Source organism: Carcharhinus amblyrhynchos, chromosome 9 (assembly GCF_965287045.1).
Source record: "Carcharhinus amblyrhynchos chromosome 9, sCarAmb.v2.hapA, whole genome shotgun sequence".
Taxonomy (NCBI): domain Eukaryota; kingdom Metazoa; phylum Chordata; class Chondrichthyes; order Carcharhiniformes; family Carcharhinidae; genus Carcharhinus; species Carcharhinus amblyrhynchos.
This window is the reverse complement of record NC_137332.1, coordinates 109,383,481-109,400,262: the sequence shown is the minus strand read 5'-3', so window position 1 is coordinate 109,400,262 and position 16,782 is coordinate 109,383,481. Positions and strand designations below refer to the sequence as shown.

General features: G+C 41.9%; 2 protein-coding genes across 4 annotated transcripts in view; one reads left to right on the top strand and one right to left on the bottom strand.

Moving 5' to 3' along the window:
• Positions 1-16,782, bottom strand: part of LOC145348688 (uncharacterized) — a 68,052-nt gene that overhangs the window by 14,173 nt on the left and 37,097 nt on the right. The gene's annotated exons all lie outside the window — the stretch shown is intronic.
• On the top strand, positions 1,306-12,977 carry zcchc17 (zinc finger, CCHC domain containing 17). Of its 3 annotated transcripts, none has more exons than XM_080196374.1 (8): positions 1,306-1,355; positions 6,769-6,923; positions 7,025-7,082; positions 7,709-7,809; positions 9,228-9,319; positions 9,648-9,748; positions 10,521-10,648; positions 12,028-12,977. In XM_080196374.1, exons 2-8 carry the CDS (start codon positions 6,882-6,884, stop codon positions 12,217-12,219), a joined length of 714 nt encoding a protein of 237 aa, XP_080052500.1. In that variant the 5' UTR covers positions 1,306-1,355; positions 6,769-6,881; the 3' UTR covers positions 12,220-12,977. The 3 variants fall into 3 exon arrangements, with proteins under 3 accessions (XP_080052500.1, XP_080052501.1, XP_080052502.1); XM_080196375.1 differs by having other exon boundaries at positions 1,312-1,355; positions 6,862-6,923; XM_080196376.1 differs by lacking the exon at positions 1,306-1,355 and adding an exon at positions 1,455-1,472 and having other exon boundaries at positions 6,862-6,923.

Here is a 16,782-nt window from a genome sequence, read left to right as displayed (position 1 = left end):
ACTCTGTCCAGGACCACAAGAAACTACAGAGGGTTGAGAATGTAGCCCAGTCCATCACACAAACCAGCCTCCCATCCAATGACTCTGTCTCCACTTCCCACTGCCTTGGAAAATCAGCCAGCATAATCAAGGACCCCATGCACGCCAGACATACTCTTTCCACGTTCTTCCGTGGGAAAAAAAGATAGAAAAGTCTGAGGTTACGTACCAGCCAACTCAAAAACAGCTTCTTCGCTGTTGCCAGCAGATTTTTGAAAGGATCTACCTCACGTTAAGTTGATCTTTCTGTACACCCAAGCTATGTCTATAACACTACATTCTGCATTCTCCCCTTCCCTATGTTCATGACGCTTTGTCTGTATGGCACAAGAAACAATACTTTTTGCTGTATACTAATACATGTGACAATAATAAATCAAATAGCTATGACTGTGACACTGTATTCTGCACTCTCTTTCCTTCTCCCCTACGTACTTTACGAATGTAACGTTTTGTCTGCATAGTGCACAAGAAACAATTATTTTCACTATATACTAATACATGCAACAATAATAAATCAAATCAAAAAGCTATGCCTGTAACACTGTATTCTGCACTCTCTTCTTCTCCCCTGTGTACTTTATGAATAATGTTTTGTCTGTATAGTGCACAAGAAACAATTTTCCCTGCATATTAATATACGTAACAATAATAAATCAAATCACCATCCTTTGAGTGGAAATATTTTTGCTCAGATCCCCTCTAAAACACATATTCACATTAAACCTATGCCCTTTGATCTTAGACAACTCTGCAGTGGGAAGAAATTCTTACAATCTACCCTATTTATGCCTCTATAACTTTGTAATAGATACCCCCCTCTCAGCTAAAATAACACTAAAGGCTTTTACAACTGTGTTTAGAGTGAGGAAGATCAACGGAGAATGCAGGAAAACAGATAAATCAGTGGTGTAAAACCGTGGCCTTGGGCAGGGACTGTCGAGTTACTCCCCCTTGGGGGGGGGGGGGGGGGGAAGGAGATCAAACCGAGCACGAGCATCCCGGTCCACCCAACCCCGGTTCGAGTTCCGCCTCGGCCACTCGGCCCTGCGGCGGCTGCTGCACCTTCTCCGGACCGTCCACTTCCCAACAACGGGACTCCTCATTGGCCAAACCGTCTGTGCGTTGTCATGGCCGCTCTCCACTCCCATTGGCCGTGCTGCCCGTCAATCGCACCCTAGTGGGCGGTGCAGATGCAACGTCCCGCGGCTATTGGACGGAATCGCTGTCCATCAATCGGGAGGCGGGCCTTCGCTGAGTGAGGCTCTTGCCTATTGGCTGCTGGCCGTGGAGCCCGGCGGGACGGTCAGGACCTGGTTAGTCTGGTTTTATTCACTCATTTTTCCCTTTCGCTCTGCGCTGTGAATTGGGGATTGCTGTTTTCCTGATTAACTGGGCCTTGGTTTAGTCTGCGGGTTAGGCTGCAGGGACTGGTTTGTGTGAAGTGCCAGGTGAAGCTGCTGGATTCAGGTTGTGCTGTAGGCCAGGGTGACCAACTCTGGGGGAAGAGTAAGGGGCACTTCCCCTGGGGTGGGGGGAGAAGAAGGTGGTGCTGGTGAGAACCTGAAGAGGAGGGAGATATTAACGAGTGGAGCAGTCTGCTTTGCTCCCATCTCCATTGCTCAAGACCTCTGCCTTCCCTTTCCCCTCCCGGAACACCAATCCCAACTGGAGACCACAGTGATAGACCACACAATCCACCAAGTCTGCACTGCCATTGGATACAATCATGTCGGGGCTTCAACTACATTATCTTGCCTGCTTTCCATTATCCTGTTAGCATTTCTCCCTCATGGCACCGATGCCTCGAGTTCAATTCCAGCCTTGGGTAACTACCTAAGCAGGAACTGCCCATTCTCTCTTTGTCGGCCTGGCTTACCTCTGGGCACTCTGGTTTTCTCCCGCACTCCAAAAATGTGCAGGTTAAGTGGATTTACCATGCTAAATTGCTCCTTTAATGTCTCAAGATATGTCGGTTTAGGTGATTAGCAAGGTAAATATGTGAGGTATACAAAGTAAGCCTGCATAAGAGTTGGTGCAGATTCGAGGGGCTGAACGGCCTCTTTCTGCACTGTAGGGATTCTATGATTCAGTGTGGACCACACAACTCACTCTGCCATTTAATATAATCATGTTGGGGCTTCAACTCCATTTTCTCAACCCCCCCCCCCATTATCCTGTTAATACAACTGCCTCACAGCACCAGGGACCCGGGCTCGTTTCTGATATTGGGTAACTGTCTGCCTGGAGTTTGCACATTCTTCCCGTGTCTGTGAGAAGTTTCCTCTGAGAGCTCCAGTTTCCTCCTGCAATCCAAAGATATGCAGGTTAGGTGAATTGGCCCTACTAAATTGCCCCTTAGTGTCCCAAGATTTGTAAGTTAAGGGGATTAGTGGGGTCAGTGGGGAATAGAGCATGGGGTAGGGTTGGGTAAGATGCTCTGTCGAAGAGTCGGTGCAGACTCGATGGGTTGAATGGCCACTTTTTGCAGTGCAGGGATTCTATGAATCTATCCCTTTATCCCATGAGAGACCCAAAAATCTATTTATCTCAGCCTTGCATCTATTCAGTGATGGGGCTTCCACAACCCTCCCGTGCAGACAATTCAGAGATTCAAAATCCTGTTACTGAATTAATTTCTCCTCATCTCAGTCCTAAATTTAAGTCCAAAGGTTAGGTGCATTGGCCATGCTAAGTTCTCCTTCAATTACCCAAACAGACACAGCTAGGGATTTTAACATAAGAACATAAGAACATAAGAAATAGGAGCAGGAGTAGGCCATCTAGCCCTTCGAGCCTGCCCCGCCATTCAATAAGATCATGGCTGATCTGTCGTGGCTCAGTTCCACTTTCCCGCCCTCTCCCCATAACCCTCAATCCCTTCTCTTATCAAAAACCCATCAACCCGCTTCTTAAAAATATTTAGCGAGGCAGCCTCCACCACTTCAACGGGCAGAGAATTCCAGAGATTCACCACCCTTTGAGTGAAGAAGTTCCTCCTCAACTCCGTTCTAAACCGCCTCCCCTTTATCTTGAGGCTGTGCCCCCTAGTCCTACTGTCTTTTTTGAGCGGGAAGGGTCTCTCCACCTCTATCCTATCCATCCCATTCATCATCTTATACGTCTCAATGAGATCTCCCCTCATTCTTCTAAACTCTAACGAGTACAAGCCTAGTTTATTCAGCCTCTCCTCATAGCTCAATCCCCTCAACTCCGGTATCAGCCTAGTAAACCTCCTCTGCACTCCCTCCAGGGCCAAAATATCCTTGCGCAGGTGCGGCGCCCAAAACTGCACACAGTACTCCAGCTGCGGCCTCACCAATGCCCTATACAGCTGCAGCAAGACCTCCCTACTTTTATATTCAATCCCCCTCGCTATGAAGGCCAGCATCCCATTCGCCTTCCTGACCACCTGCTGCACCTGCAAGCTGGGTTTTTGCGACTCATGCACAAGGACCCCGAGGTCCCTCTGCACCGTCGCCTGCTGCAGTTTTTCGCCACGTAAGTAATAGTCCTTCCTACCATTCTTCCTACCAAAGTGGACCACCTCACACTTGCCAACATTAAATTCCATTTGCCATTTCCTGGCCCATTCGCCCAGCCTATCTAGATCCTTCTGCAGACTCTCCACACCCTCCGCACAATTTGCCGTTCCCCCAATCTTGGTGTCATCAGCAAATTTCGACACCCTGCACTCGGTTCCCTCCTCCAGATCATCTATATAAATGGTAAATAGCTGAGGCCCCAGCACTGACCCCTGGGGCACCCCACTAGTCACCATCCGCCAATCCGAATAGCACCCATTGACCCCCACTCTCTGCCTCCTATTTGACAACCAATCCTCTATCCACGCTAACACCCTACCCCCAACTCCATGTCCCCTGACCTTCTGCAATAACCTCTTGTGAGGTACCTTGTCAAACGCCTTCTGAAAATCCAGAAAGACCACATCCACCGGCTCTCCTCTATCCACTGCCCTAGACACATCCTCATAGAACTCCAGTAAATTTGTCAGACACGACATTTTCACAGTAACTTCATTGCAGTGTTAATGAGGGCCTACTTGTGACACTAATAAATAAACTTTATAAACTTTAAATGATCAGCTCCTTACCCTGAGACTGTTTTCCTGTATTTTAGACTCCCCAACCAACGGGAACAGTCTCTTTGTGTCCCCATCAGAATTTTGTAAGTTTTTATGAGATCTCCTTTCATTCTTCAAAACTCCAAGTAAAATGTGTCCAAATTACTTTGCCTCGCAAGAGGATCAGCTTCCCCAGCCTTCCTTCCCTGACTGCCCCAGCACCATCCACACATCTGTCAAAGTCAGGAGGAGAGTGGTACCAGCCAAAGCTCTAGTACTTATGATCTTATCTGTGCATCAGTGCTGTACTGTTTTTTATCTGTACAAGCGTAGCACAGTGCACATGTGCAGGCAACAATAATGATTGGCCAGTGACAAATGTAGGAAGTCTGCACACCAGATAAGGACAACTCTCCACGCAGTCCAGGAAATTGTGCGGTAGTTAGTGTAGGCTGTGCATCAGTAGTTCCTATATTCTAGATACATTGAAAATATAAATTCTCACTAGGTTGCAGTTGCATTGCAGCCTGTGTGAAGTTATGAAGTATGGAATAGGTGGGTTGCCTTATGAGGAAATGTTGGACATAGGCTTGTATCCACTGGAATTGAGAAGAGCAAGAGATGACTTGATTGAAACTTTTAAGATCCTGAGGGGTATTGATAAGGTGGATGTGGAGGCAATGTTTCCTCTTGTGGGAAAATCTAGAACTAGGTTTTGCTGTTTAAACATAAGGAGACACCCATTTAAAACACAGATGAGGAGAAATGTTTTCACTGAATTGAACTCTGTTCCTCAAAAAGTGGTCTTTGATTATTTTTAAGGTAGATAGTTTCTTGATAAATAAGGGGTGAAATGTTGTAGGAGGCGGGCAGGAGGCTACAATCAGAATAGCCATGATCTTATTGAATGGTGGAGCAGGCTTGAGGGGCTGAGTGGCCGACTCCTGCTTCTAATTCAAATGTTAGGTGACTGTGAGAAGGGCTTTTTGAAGTAGCCTCCTTCCAACTGACTTTGGATTGGGCAGTGACAGCCGAGTTATCCTTGCACATTTATTGCCCAGATTTTACAATATTAATGTTGTTGAAACCTTCTGTTTGCTGTTATTACTACACTGAATCTAGCAACTTCTGGAATCCAGGAGTGCAGAATAACGTTGAAATCCAGTTATTGGTGTCAGTTACCCTTCACTTCCCCTTCAGGGGCATTGCTGAATCACCCCCAACTGCAATCAATGAGCAACAGTAGTGGTGGAACTGCAGCCTGAGCTATAAGCAAATCTGTCAGTGAGATGGGTTGGCTAATATGGAACTCACAACTGAGAACAATATGCCTGTTGACCCTTGGATATCATGGCAGTCAATATAGACAAATGTTGATTCAGTTTGGAAGGCAGTTTTAATCATATTGCAAATACTAATTAAATTTTGCTGTTACGCTGGAGACTCCAATGGCTACATCAATGCTAACATTCTAAATCTGTTTCTTTTGACAACTTATTCCTGATTACTGATACTTGTGAAGTTCTGAATGCCGCCGCTTTCATTTTGATCTATGTGCCTGATTGGATAACTCATGAAAAACATTCCAGGAAATGAATTATAACAAAAATAAATCAGGAGTTCTTGAGGATTATAACCACTTTTCTAAAAAATATAAAGAAAAATAAACAATTTGTCATAATTAAACAATTATTTTCCCCATGGAAGTTTCCTGAGTAGGTATACTGTCCCCTCTCCTCGTATACAGAAAACCATAAAACGTAACTTAGCTAAAGAAAGAAAGCATTTTTTCCTTGTAGTAATATATATTTTTTCAATTACCCTGATGTATTCCAAGATAATATTTCCTCTGGTAAAAATGGGTTCAATGTTGTTTGAAGTATAATTAGAAGCTGCAAACTGAGAAGTAATTTTTTCCTAAATGTTACAATTCTGTTGTTCTTTTAAAGCTTTAATAATTAAAGACTCATGAACTTTGCTTGTCTGAGTTTAGCACCTGAAATCCTCAGAGTGGATTATCATCTAATGTGTTCAATATTTCCCAGTTGTTGTATGAGCAAATAAGGCCGTCTGATTTTCTGTGTAGCTATAATGAAAATTCTTTCTTCTCTTTGGTCATTTCAGTTTTGCTTTCTTTTAGAAGGTGTTTTTTTTTTGTAACTTACAAAAAGCAAAGGTTGTAAAATACTGCCCTGCCACACCAATATCTGTTTACTGAGCATTTCTGCTTCTGGGTGCTGCCTCGTCTGTTACTCACAATGATACAACAGAGTTAAACGCTTGAACTCTGCAGGCACAGTGTTGGCAACACATAGAATGCCAACAGTGCAGAAGGAGGCCATTTGGCCCATTGAGTCTGCCTTCTGCCTTGCTAAACGGTTCAAGTTGGCCCCAGAACAAGATGACTTCTTGCAAGCTGTCCCCAGCATGCCCTCTGATTCTATCTTTTAGTAATATATTTCTGGATCTTGATAATTAAATGTTACTTTTAGGAATATTGATTGCCATTGTATGAGATTTTACTATCTGCAACAGTTCACAATGGCCCATCACCACCTTCCCAGGACACTCGACTAGTAAGGAATGGAAACTTGCCAGCTTTGTGTCACAAGTGTTTTTTAAATTTGTGTGTATTTTTCATGTAGAATTTCCTGATAGAAGGTGAGAAGAAATAAACTTTCAGCAGGAATATGGTCATCGTTTCAAGAATTTACCAAGATTCTTTCTCGTTCCTTCAGGCACTGCAAGTTGTGTAAGGATGGAGGACTTGCCTGAAGTGTACACTGTCCTCCAGGGAGAGGTACATCTTTCAACATGTCCACATTCTTTCTTTAAGTGTATGGAAGCATCTTTCAATTTTTATTGGCTGCAAAAAAAATTCTGCTCAAATTAATTTTTCAGGTTGCATCTGTAACGGAATATGGAGCATTTATCAAAATTCCTGATTGCAAACGGCAAGGTACAGTGTCACAGCAGTTTTATTGACAATACATATATCTTACTGTCTTATATTTCAATGTAGATGGCACTATAGTTAAACTCCACAAATATTTCCCACTCTTAGAATAGTTCAAAATACATATTATTATTTTTTCTTACAAGATTTGATATTTAAATAAAAGCAAAATATTGTGGATGCTGGAATCTGGAATAAAAATAGAAAATGCTGCATAAACTCAACAGATCTGGCAATATCTGCGGAGAGAGAAACACAGTTAACGTTTTGAGTCCATTGACCCTTCAACAGAACTCAAACCCTATTACAGATCCTTCTGTGGAAGACTCAATGGATTTGAAATGTTAACTGTGTGATATTTCCTTTTTTCTGAAATGCCTGATCAGTATTTCCCCAGTTGTGACTACTTGTCCTTCCAAACTCAGCAGTATAAATAAGAAATAGAAACAGCAGAGAGCTGTGCCATAGCAGGGTGAGTTGTTAAGCTAAAGAAAAAAATAAAGTTTATTTATTGGTCACAAGTAAAGCTTACGTTAACAATGCAATGAAGTTACTGTGAAATGAAGAGTCAGGGGTGGTCTAGGATCTGTTGTTCATGATCTAATCTGAATACTTGTTTTACTTTGCAGGTCTGGTTCACAAGTCACACATGTCAGCAAGTCGAGTGGATAATCCATCCGAGATTGTTGATGTTGGAGAAAAGGTCTGGGTTAAAATAATTGGGAAAGAGGTATGGAAGCTGTCCCAGGACTTACTCAAAGTTGCATGTGAATTTCAATTTTTTTCCCCACTGCCTTTCCTCTACTGATCAATGGGGAAGATTTGCTAAATGTGCAATATGCCACAGGGTTCAGTAGACATTTGTTATAAATGAACCAGCAATTTTATTTCTCACAGTGCAGGTATAACCCTTGCAAATACAAGCAGTTTTATCGAAACAGGAACTGGAAATGCTCAGGTCAGTCAGCATCTGTGGAGGGAGAGAAAGAATCAAATGTTTTCGACCGCACAGCTTTGATCAGAACTGTAAAAAGTTATAAGTCTTAGCAGGATTTCAGGAAGCAGAGAGGAACAAATTGAAAGGATTGTGATAGTGGATTAGGAATATAGGAGAAGTTCGATGACAAAATGACCAGGAGCTCTGCCTTGTTAAGTTGGTGAATACCTATACAGCAAAGCAAGTAGCTGGAGCCCTTTGGTCTTCAAGACAGATTTATTTACAAAATCCGCCAAAACACAAAAGCAAACTACCCTTTCCTTCTACATAGCAGCACCCACCATAGATGGAAACTGGTTCTTAAATTGTTTTGAATACAAATGAAAAATAAACTTGTTAACAAAAAAACTAATTGGCAGCCCCTTAAAGCAGCATTGTTAAAAGGCAAAGCTGATTCGCATGTATGTACACTGACCTTCCCTCAGCTGCTCTTATTCACAACCAACACATGCACTCAATTATCACAGCATTTATAATGTGCCTCCTCCGCCTTTTTTATTTGGATGACAGCTATTAATGATAGTTTTGCTTACTTCTCCCGTTCACGTCTCCTGTAAACACATGTTGTGATTCTTCCCCTGTCCCATTACCAGATCATGTTGCCTTATGCCATCATCCAGTTTATCCTTTAATCTCTCCTGCCTTCGAGTCTCTCTTGGCACTTTCCCTTTATTCTTCCTAGAGCATCGAGGTTTACAGCGTAGAAACAGGCCCATCAGCCCAACTTGTCCATGCCACCGTTTATTTTTTAAATCCTTAAGCTAGTCCCAATTGCCCGCATTTGGCCCATATCCCTCTATACCCATTTTACCCATGTAACTGTTGGGGTGTGCTGTGCTGTTCCCGTGTCACCTGGCCAAATTGAAGAAGATCAGGTGAGACAGTGGCTTTGCAATTTTTGTGAAGCTAAGTCTCTCCAGGGAATGATAATCTGCTGGTGATTATCACTCCAAGGAAGTTATGGGCCATTATGTTCTAAGCAGGTATATCGACAGTGAAGGGTTTGAGAGGAAGGGCTGCCACCCTTAAGACTGTTTCTGTAAATTTTAGAGTTCCTGCATGTTTGTGTGTTACTACAGCAGTTTTTTTTTAAATGAACATTGTGCACGTAAAATATCTGACTATGATTTCAACCAAACTTTTGTTTTAAGGTAAAAGATGGCAAAGTCAAGCTTTCTCTTTCAATGAAGGCTGTCAATCAAGGATCCGGGAAGGATCTCGATCCCAATAACGTTGCTCTTGAGTATGTGTTTTTGTTAATTTAAAATATAAAATACAGAATGACAATTGTAGAAGATTTACACCATAGCATTGTGATCTATTGCTTAGTCTCTCAAAACCCCTGACCACTTCTGAAATCCTCTTCACATGCAATGTTCCTTTTTACTTGTTTTGACTACAGAATAGTAATTTGGTTAATGGGAAAGGAGGAATAGAGTTCCATATTTACAATGCTGCACTACACACAAAAATGGAACATAGTCCTTGGAGAAGGAGGATGCTGCTCCCATAAATATAGTAGAATTGATTGTTCACGGCAGGTTAATTCCAACTTGTGATTTTGTTTGCAGCCAGGATGAGAGGAGGAAGCGCAAGTTCAGAGACTTCACAGGGCAGAAGATAAAGCTCGAAGCTGTCCTAAACACAGTCTGCAAGAAATGTGGATGCACGGGTATGTAATGCATGTGTAATTTTTTTCATTTTCTGTCAGGAGTTTGTAAACTGAAATTAAGTTTCTCCCTTCTTTGATTCCAGTTAACTGTAGCTGCCATTATGTATAGCTGAAGTCAGAAGTCAGTAGATTACTGGTAAATTTCATGGATGATAAATGAGTTTCGTTCTCCTTTTCAAAGAGTTTTATTTATCTAAGCGTGGACATGCAAATTTCTCAGAGTTGAAATCTTCTCAAAACCATTCTTCAGTTCCTTGGTTTGAACTACTATCCATCCATTCGCTTTGTTGCTATGTCTATATGGATGTTAGACCAGTGACTATGGAACTAATTAGAGCAAAGCTTTCACGAGGGAAGAGGGGGGATAAAGTTAGTTGGAAGAAATAAGGTGGAAAAATTCCTCCTTTTGATGGCTGCATTTGGCATGTGGTAAGGTTCTAAGTCGGGAGTGCCAGTTCTTTGCTATGATCACCACATGCAATGGAAGACTCAATGGCTAAGAAGGAAAAGTAGGCCACGATATAATAGTGATTAACTAATCCCTTTTCCACCTCCCCCTACCTCCAATACACGTGCATACATAGGAAATACATGGTTATTGCAAGGACTGGTCCCAGTGCACTCAGTGTCCAGTTGTCACATTTACTTTGTTCTAATTGTCTTCAGCAGATAGTTGCACGTTACATGATTCTAATATAATAACTGCTTGAGCATTTAATGCGAGTGCATCACAGCTTTCATATTGGAAGGTTAATTTTTTTTTCTTTCCCAGGACATTTTGCAAAGGACTGCTTCATGCAGCCTGGGGGTGTTAAATACAGCCTAGTTCCTGATGATGAGGTGGAAGCAGCAGACTGCTCCAGCCAATCTGAGTTCCAGCCTCCAAAGAAGAAAAAGAAGGTAATTATTATTTAGTGGGTGCAGACTCGACCTAAAGCTAACAGCCATCTAAGAGCATTGTTCTCACCAGCTTGCAATCTGCCAGGTTAATAGTTAATGGATCCTCTTCAATGATAAGGGATCAAATCTGGTTTGTATTTGTCCACCAGAACATTAGTCATCATTGCATAGTAGGTGAAGACAAAATTTGTTTTGTCCCTGTCCGGTTCAAAAGTAGTGAGAAGCTCTGAGCACCGACATGCTCAGTTAATGGTCCAGAGGGTTGGAAATAATAGTTGGAATTCTCTGGTCGTTCACACCCAGCTGCTGCTGCCAGACAGAATGGAGAATTTGGCTTAATTATGAACCCATCTAGTTCTGGGGAAAGAATTGCTCGTTGTACATCCGAGACAATGAGTAACATTATATCTTCTGATTTACATTTGTGACTAAACTTAACTTTTTTAAGTCTATCATTGGCCTTTCTTGACTTAATAAGATTTTCTCCAGTCGTATAGAAAGCAGGACTACTTGTTACATAACTTTCAAACTCTGAATTATTGTTAACACACAGCAGTTGACAAATGTTTCAGTAACTGTAACATAAAATGAGAGTGTCACAGCTAAATATCGACCTGATTTGATACTTCTGACGCCCGAGTCTGAACTCTTGCATTTTTGTTTCACGTAAAGAAAACATGTAACAGTGCATCTTATGTGGTGGATAATTGATGGGAAACGTAACCTGTTAAATATTCAAGGACTAATACATCAATCTTGCAATAGATGACATTTGGTTTGTTGGAAAGAGTGTTGGAAATTGATGAAAAAAAAGTTATAACTCCATTTTACTGTTATGTAATTCTGAACCTGTCACATGGGTAGCACAATGGTATGGTGTTTAGCACTACTGCCTCACAGCTCCAGGGATCCAGGTTCAATTCCGGCCTTGGGTCAGTGTCTGCGCAGAGTTTGCACCTTTTCCCCGTGCCTGCATGGGTTTCCTCCAGGTGCTCTCGTTTCCTCCCACAGTCCAAAGATGTCTGGGTTAGGTTGATTGTCATGCTAAGTTGTTCCTTAGTGTCTGGGGTAAATATGTCGGGTTACGGGAATAGGGCCTGGGTGGGATTGTTGTCAGTGCAGCCTTGATGGGCCAAACAGCTTCCTGCTGTACTGTTGTGATTCTGTGAAATAATAAGAATTGGAAACAGGAGTAGGTAATTCAGCCCCTCGAGCCTGCTCTGCACTTAATCCGATCATCGCTGATTTCATCTCAGCCTGAACTCCGCTTACCTGCCCGTTCGCTGTAACCCTTCATACCCTTACTAATTAAAAATCCGTCCACCCCTGAGCAACAATTTTACCAATGTTGGTACAAATAAAAGTTTGATCTCCTGCAGGAAAAAGAAAAGAAACGGAAGAAGAATAAAGACAAGCTCTCTTCCTCTGAGTCCTGTTCTTCTGAGATGTCGGACTCGAACAGTAAGCAGGAACGTACCAAAACACACAAGCATTCGGAAAAGACTGAACGATCACACAAGAAGAAAAAACATAAAAAACACAAGCATAAGAAATCCAGGAAGAGAGATTAAGGAAGAGAATCCGGTGTGAAAACTGAACATCCTGCTTTTTATGTTCAAGTTGTTGGTATGTGAAACCTAACACTGAATAAAGTTGAAAGGAGGTGTTTTCTTTTTCAGAATAATTTCTCTTATACATTGTATAACAATGGCTTGGCGGCACAGTAGTTAGCATTGCTGCCTCACAGCACCAGGGACCCAGGTTCGTTTCTCAACTTGGGTCACTGTCTGTGTGGAGTTTGCACATTCTCTCTGTGTCTGCGTGGGTTTGCTCTGGGTGCTCTTGTTTCCTCCCACACTCCAAAGATGTGCAGGTTAGTTTGATTGGCCATGTTAAATTGACCCTAGTTTCAGGGGGTTAGTAGGGTAAATAAGTAGGGTTATGGGGATAGAGCCTGGGTAGGAATGTGATCAGTGCAAACTCGATGGGCCAAATGGCCTTCCTCTGTACTGTAGGGATTCTATGATTTACCCCGAAGATGAACCAAATTTGAAATACTCAAATGTATTATTCTGTTGCAGCAAAATGTGATTACAAAATGAAGCAGTTCATACGTTTTCCTTTCAAGTATTTCCAGTTTCAGTGCAGTTGATGATGTTCTGGGAGTTAGGAATGGCTGCTCTAACCTGAATATTTCAGTCATGTAATCACACTGTAAGATAATAGCCGTAGAAATACTTCAGAGTTTGTATGAAATTCCTTTGTCTGCTATTTTAATGCAGTTTGAAAATGTGTATTTCAAGTAAATTACCATCATTAAAATATTGAACAAAAGCATCAGAATTTTGTTCCAATATATTAAGCATTCATACACTAGCATCACATTCCAAGGCATAGCATTACCATTCACTGCACTCAGTTAACAATTTTCAATGCTTTTTCACATCACCTTATCCAAAGGTACATTTTCTTCAGTGTAACTGAGCAGATTTTAAATGGGGTAGAGACATAAGAATTAGGAGCAGAAGTAGGCAAATTCAGCCCTTTGAGCCTGCTCTGCTTTTCAATCAGAGCAGATCTCTCTCTCCCTGGTCTCAAATCCACCTCCTTACCTGCTCCTCATACCCCTTTACCCTTTTTTTTTATTAGAAATGTACCTATCACCTTCTTGAAACCATTCAATGATTCAGACTCCACCATGCTATGGGAGCAAGTTCCACAAATTCACCACTCACAGCAAGAAGTAGTTTTTCCTCATTTCCTTGTTAAGTCTACCAGGATAGTTTCAGCTTTGAATTTTGATGTAGATAGCAGTTTGTGATTTGGTTATATTTCAAAAATTAATTTGTATTCAGATACTAGGCAGTTCAATGGGTTCAGATGCTTTTGTTTGAGAAATATATAGTGCTGAGAGAAGTGAATTTCATCTTGGATTTATGGGGTGCAAGTTTTCTTATTCTATCTAAAATAACCTATCGTAGAAAATACAGTTCATGGCAACTAGTTTCCAAACAAAGCCAAAAAAGTTGGAGGTGTGTACAATAATACAGTTTGACAAACTTTGCATGTTTAAGGGCAGGGTTACAATTCAATGAGTGACAATATTTATATGCTCTGATTTAGCTTCTTGGTTGTAATACATCCAGTCTCACAGTAGGTAAACATACTCAGTGTACACCTCTGAGTTTTTTTTTAAACTCCTTTTTCTAAAAAAAAGTACACTCTATGAACAAGGTAAAACTAATTTTGCGTCATTATAATCTTGCAAATGCACCAGAATTTGAGCACTTCACTTTGAAAGAAGTGGTGGCGGAAGTGCAAGGGAATGTAATACTGATCACTGTGGGACTTAAACCTCTTAAGTTAAGATTGAGCAAGTTAGGAGAATATGTGATGCAATTTATAAACAAGCTGAGGCAAATGACATTTTGTAAATCCACGTTTAATTTCACAGAAGATCCACAATCAATGTTGTGGTCTTGAAATAACTGAAGGTGGTTTCAAAATTCATACTAATGCATACGAACATAAATGCAAATATGAATTAGGAGCAGGAGTAAGCTACTCAGCCCTTCGACCTAGTCTGCCATGCATAAGGTCATGGCTGATCTGCTTGTAATTTTAATTGTCTGTTCCTGTCCACCAATATCCTTTCACCCTCTTGTTAATCAAGGTTCTAGTGTTGCCTTAAAAATATTCAAAAACTGCTTCCACTGCCTTTTGAACAAGAGAGTTCCAGAAACTCACGGGCATTTGAGAGGGGAAAAAAAACTCATCTCTGTCTTAAATGAGTGACCCCTTATTTTTAAACAGTGACTCCTAATTCTCGATTCTCTGATGAGAGGAAACATGGTGGCACAGTGGTTAGCACTGCTACCTCACAGCACCAGGGACCCAGGTTTTACTCCAGCCTCGGGTCACTGTCTGTGTGGAATTTGCACATTTTCCCCATGTCTGCGTGGGTTTCCTCAGGGTGTTCCGGTTTCCTCCCACAATCCAAAGATGTGTGGGTTAGATTGATTGACCGTGATAAACTGACCTTTATTTCCGGGGGATTATCAGATAAATGTGTGAGGTTATGGGAATAGGGTGGGATTGTGGTCAGGGCAGACTCGATGGGCTGAATGACCTGCTTCTGCACTATAGGGATTCTATGATTTTACCCTCTCCACATCTGCCATGTCACTACCCCTTAGGATCTTAAACAAATTGATCAATTCACCTCTTATTCTTCAAAAATACAGTGGGTGCAAACTAAGCTCTCCAACGTTTCCCTGTAGGAAAATGCACCCATTGCTGGAACTAATTTGGTAAACCTTCTCTGAACTTCTAATGCATTTATGTCTTTCCTCAAACAAGAAAGCCAATACTCTACACAATATGCAGATGGGGCTCAGCAATGCCTGAAAAACTGAGGCATAACCGTCATACTTACATAATCGGGTCACCTCATGATTACCAACATTCTATTAGCTTTCCTCAATACTTGCTGTTCCTGTATGCTAACTTTTTGTGATTCATGCAATCACCCAGATCCATTCACATCTCAGAGCTCTGAAATTTCTCACCATTTCGACAATAAGCTTTTTTATTCTTCCTGCCGAAATGGACAATTTTTTAAAAATTCAATTGTGGAACATGGGTTCACTGGCTTGCCAGCATTTATTGCCCATCCCTAGTTGCCCTTGAGAAGGTGGTGGTGAGCTGCCTTCTTGAATTGTTGCTCTGGGTTGACCCACAATGCTTTCAGGAAGGAAATTCCAAGATTTTGACCCAGTGATTGCCAAGGAATGGCGATATATTTCCAAGACAGGATGGTAAATGGCTTAAAAGCGGACTTGCAAGTGGTGGTGTTCCCATGTATCTGTTGCCCTTATCCTTCTAGATGGAAATGGTCATGGGTTTGGAAGGTGCTGTCTAAGGATGTCCATTGAATTTTTGTAGTGCGTCTTGTAGATAGCACAGACTACAGCTTCTGAGCATCGGTGGTGGAGGAAGTGGATGTTTGTGGATGTGGTGCCCATCAAGTGGACTGCTTTGTTCTGGATGGTGTCACGCTGCTTGAGTGTTGTTGGAGCTGCACCCATCCAGGCAAGTGGAGAGTATTCCATCACATTCCTGACTTGTGCTTTGTAGATGGTAGACAGCCTTTGGGGAATAAAGAGGTGAATTACTCGATGCAGTATTCCTGGCCTCTGACCTGACCATGTAGTCAATGTGTTTACGTGATGAGTCCAGTAGAGTTTCTGGTCAATGGTAACTGCAAGGATATTGATAGTGGGGAATTCAATGATGGTAGATATATTGAATGTCAAGGGGCGGTAGTTAGATGGTTTCTTATTGGTGATGGTCATTGCCTGGCGTTTGTGTGGTGCGAATGCTAATTTCAAATTTGCCCACATTATATTCCATTTACAAGAATTTTTCCCATTCACATACTTATTTTTGTCCTTTTGTAGCCTCTTATGTCTTCACAATTCACTTTCCGACCAATCTTTGTGTTGTCATCAGAATTAGCTACCATACCATCACTATGTCCAGCCGTGTAATTTACATACATTGCAAACAGTTGAGGCCTCAGCACTGATTCTTGTGCCACACATCCTGTCAACTAGAAAAAGACTCAGTCTCGCTGTTTCCTTTAGCTGCTTTGTGTCTCCTTTCTTTTTGAATAGATTAGTTATATTTGTTACTGTCCAAACTGAAGGAACCTGTAGCTCCGACAAAGGGATATCCCGAGTCAAAACAATTTTCCAGCATTTTCTGTTTTGGTTTCAGATTCCAGCATCTGCAGCATTTTGCTTTAACTGTATGCTGATTTCTACCTCGCAATACACACGTAAATAAAATAGGTCACTTGTTTGACTCTTGTGCTGCCAGGTGGCTGATGCATTCCCTTGAATCACGAGTGAAAACACTTCAGAAATACCGATGGTCTGAAACGCACCTCGGGATGTCCAATAATTGTGAAAGGCACCAGAAATGCAACAGTTTCTTCTGAATAAAATCAAGGCTCATAGGTCCAACCCCTGGATAGATCTTTCACCTATCCTTGACAATATCTCCTTGACATTAGAGCAGTACATTGGCACAGTGGTTAGCACTGCTGTCTCACAGCGCCAGGGACCTGGGTT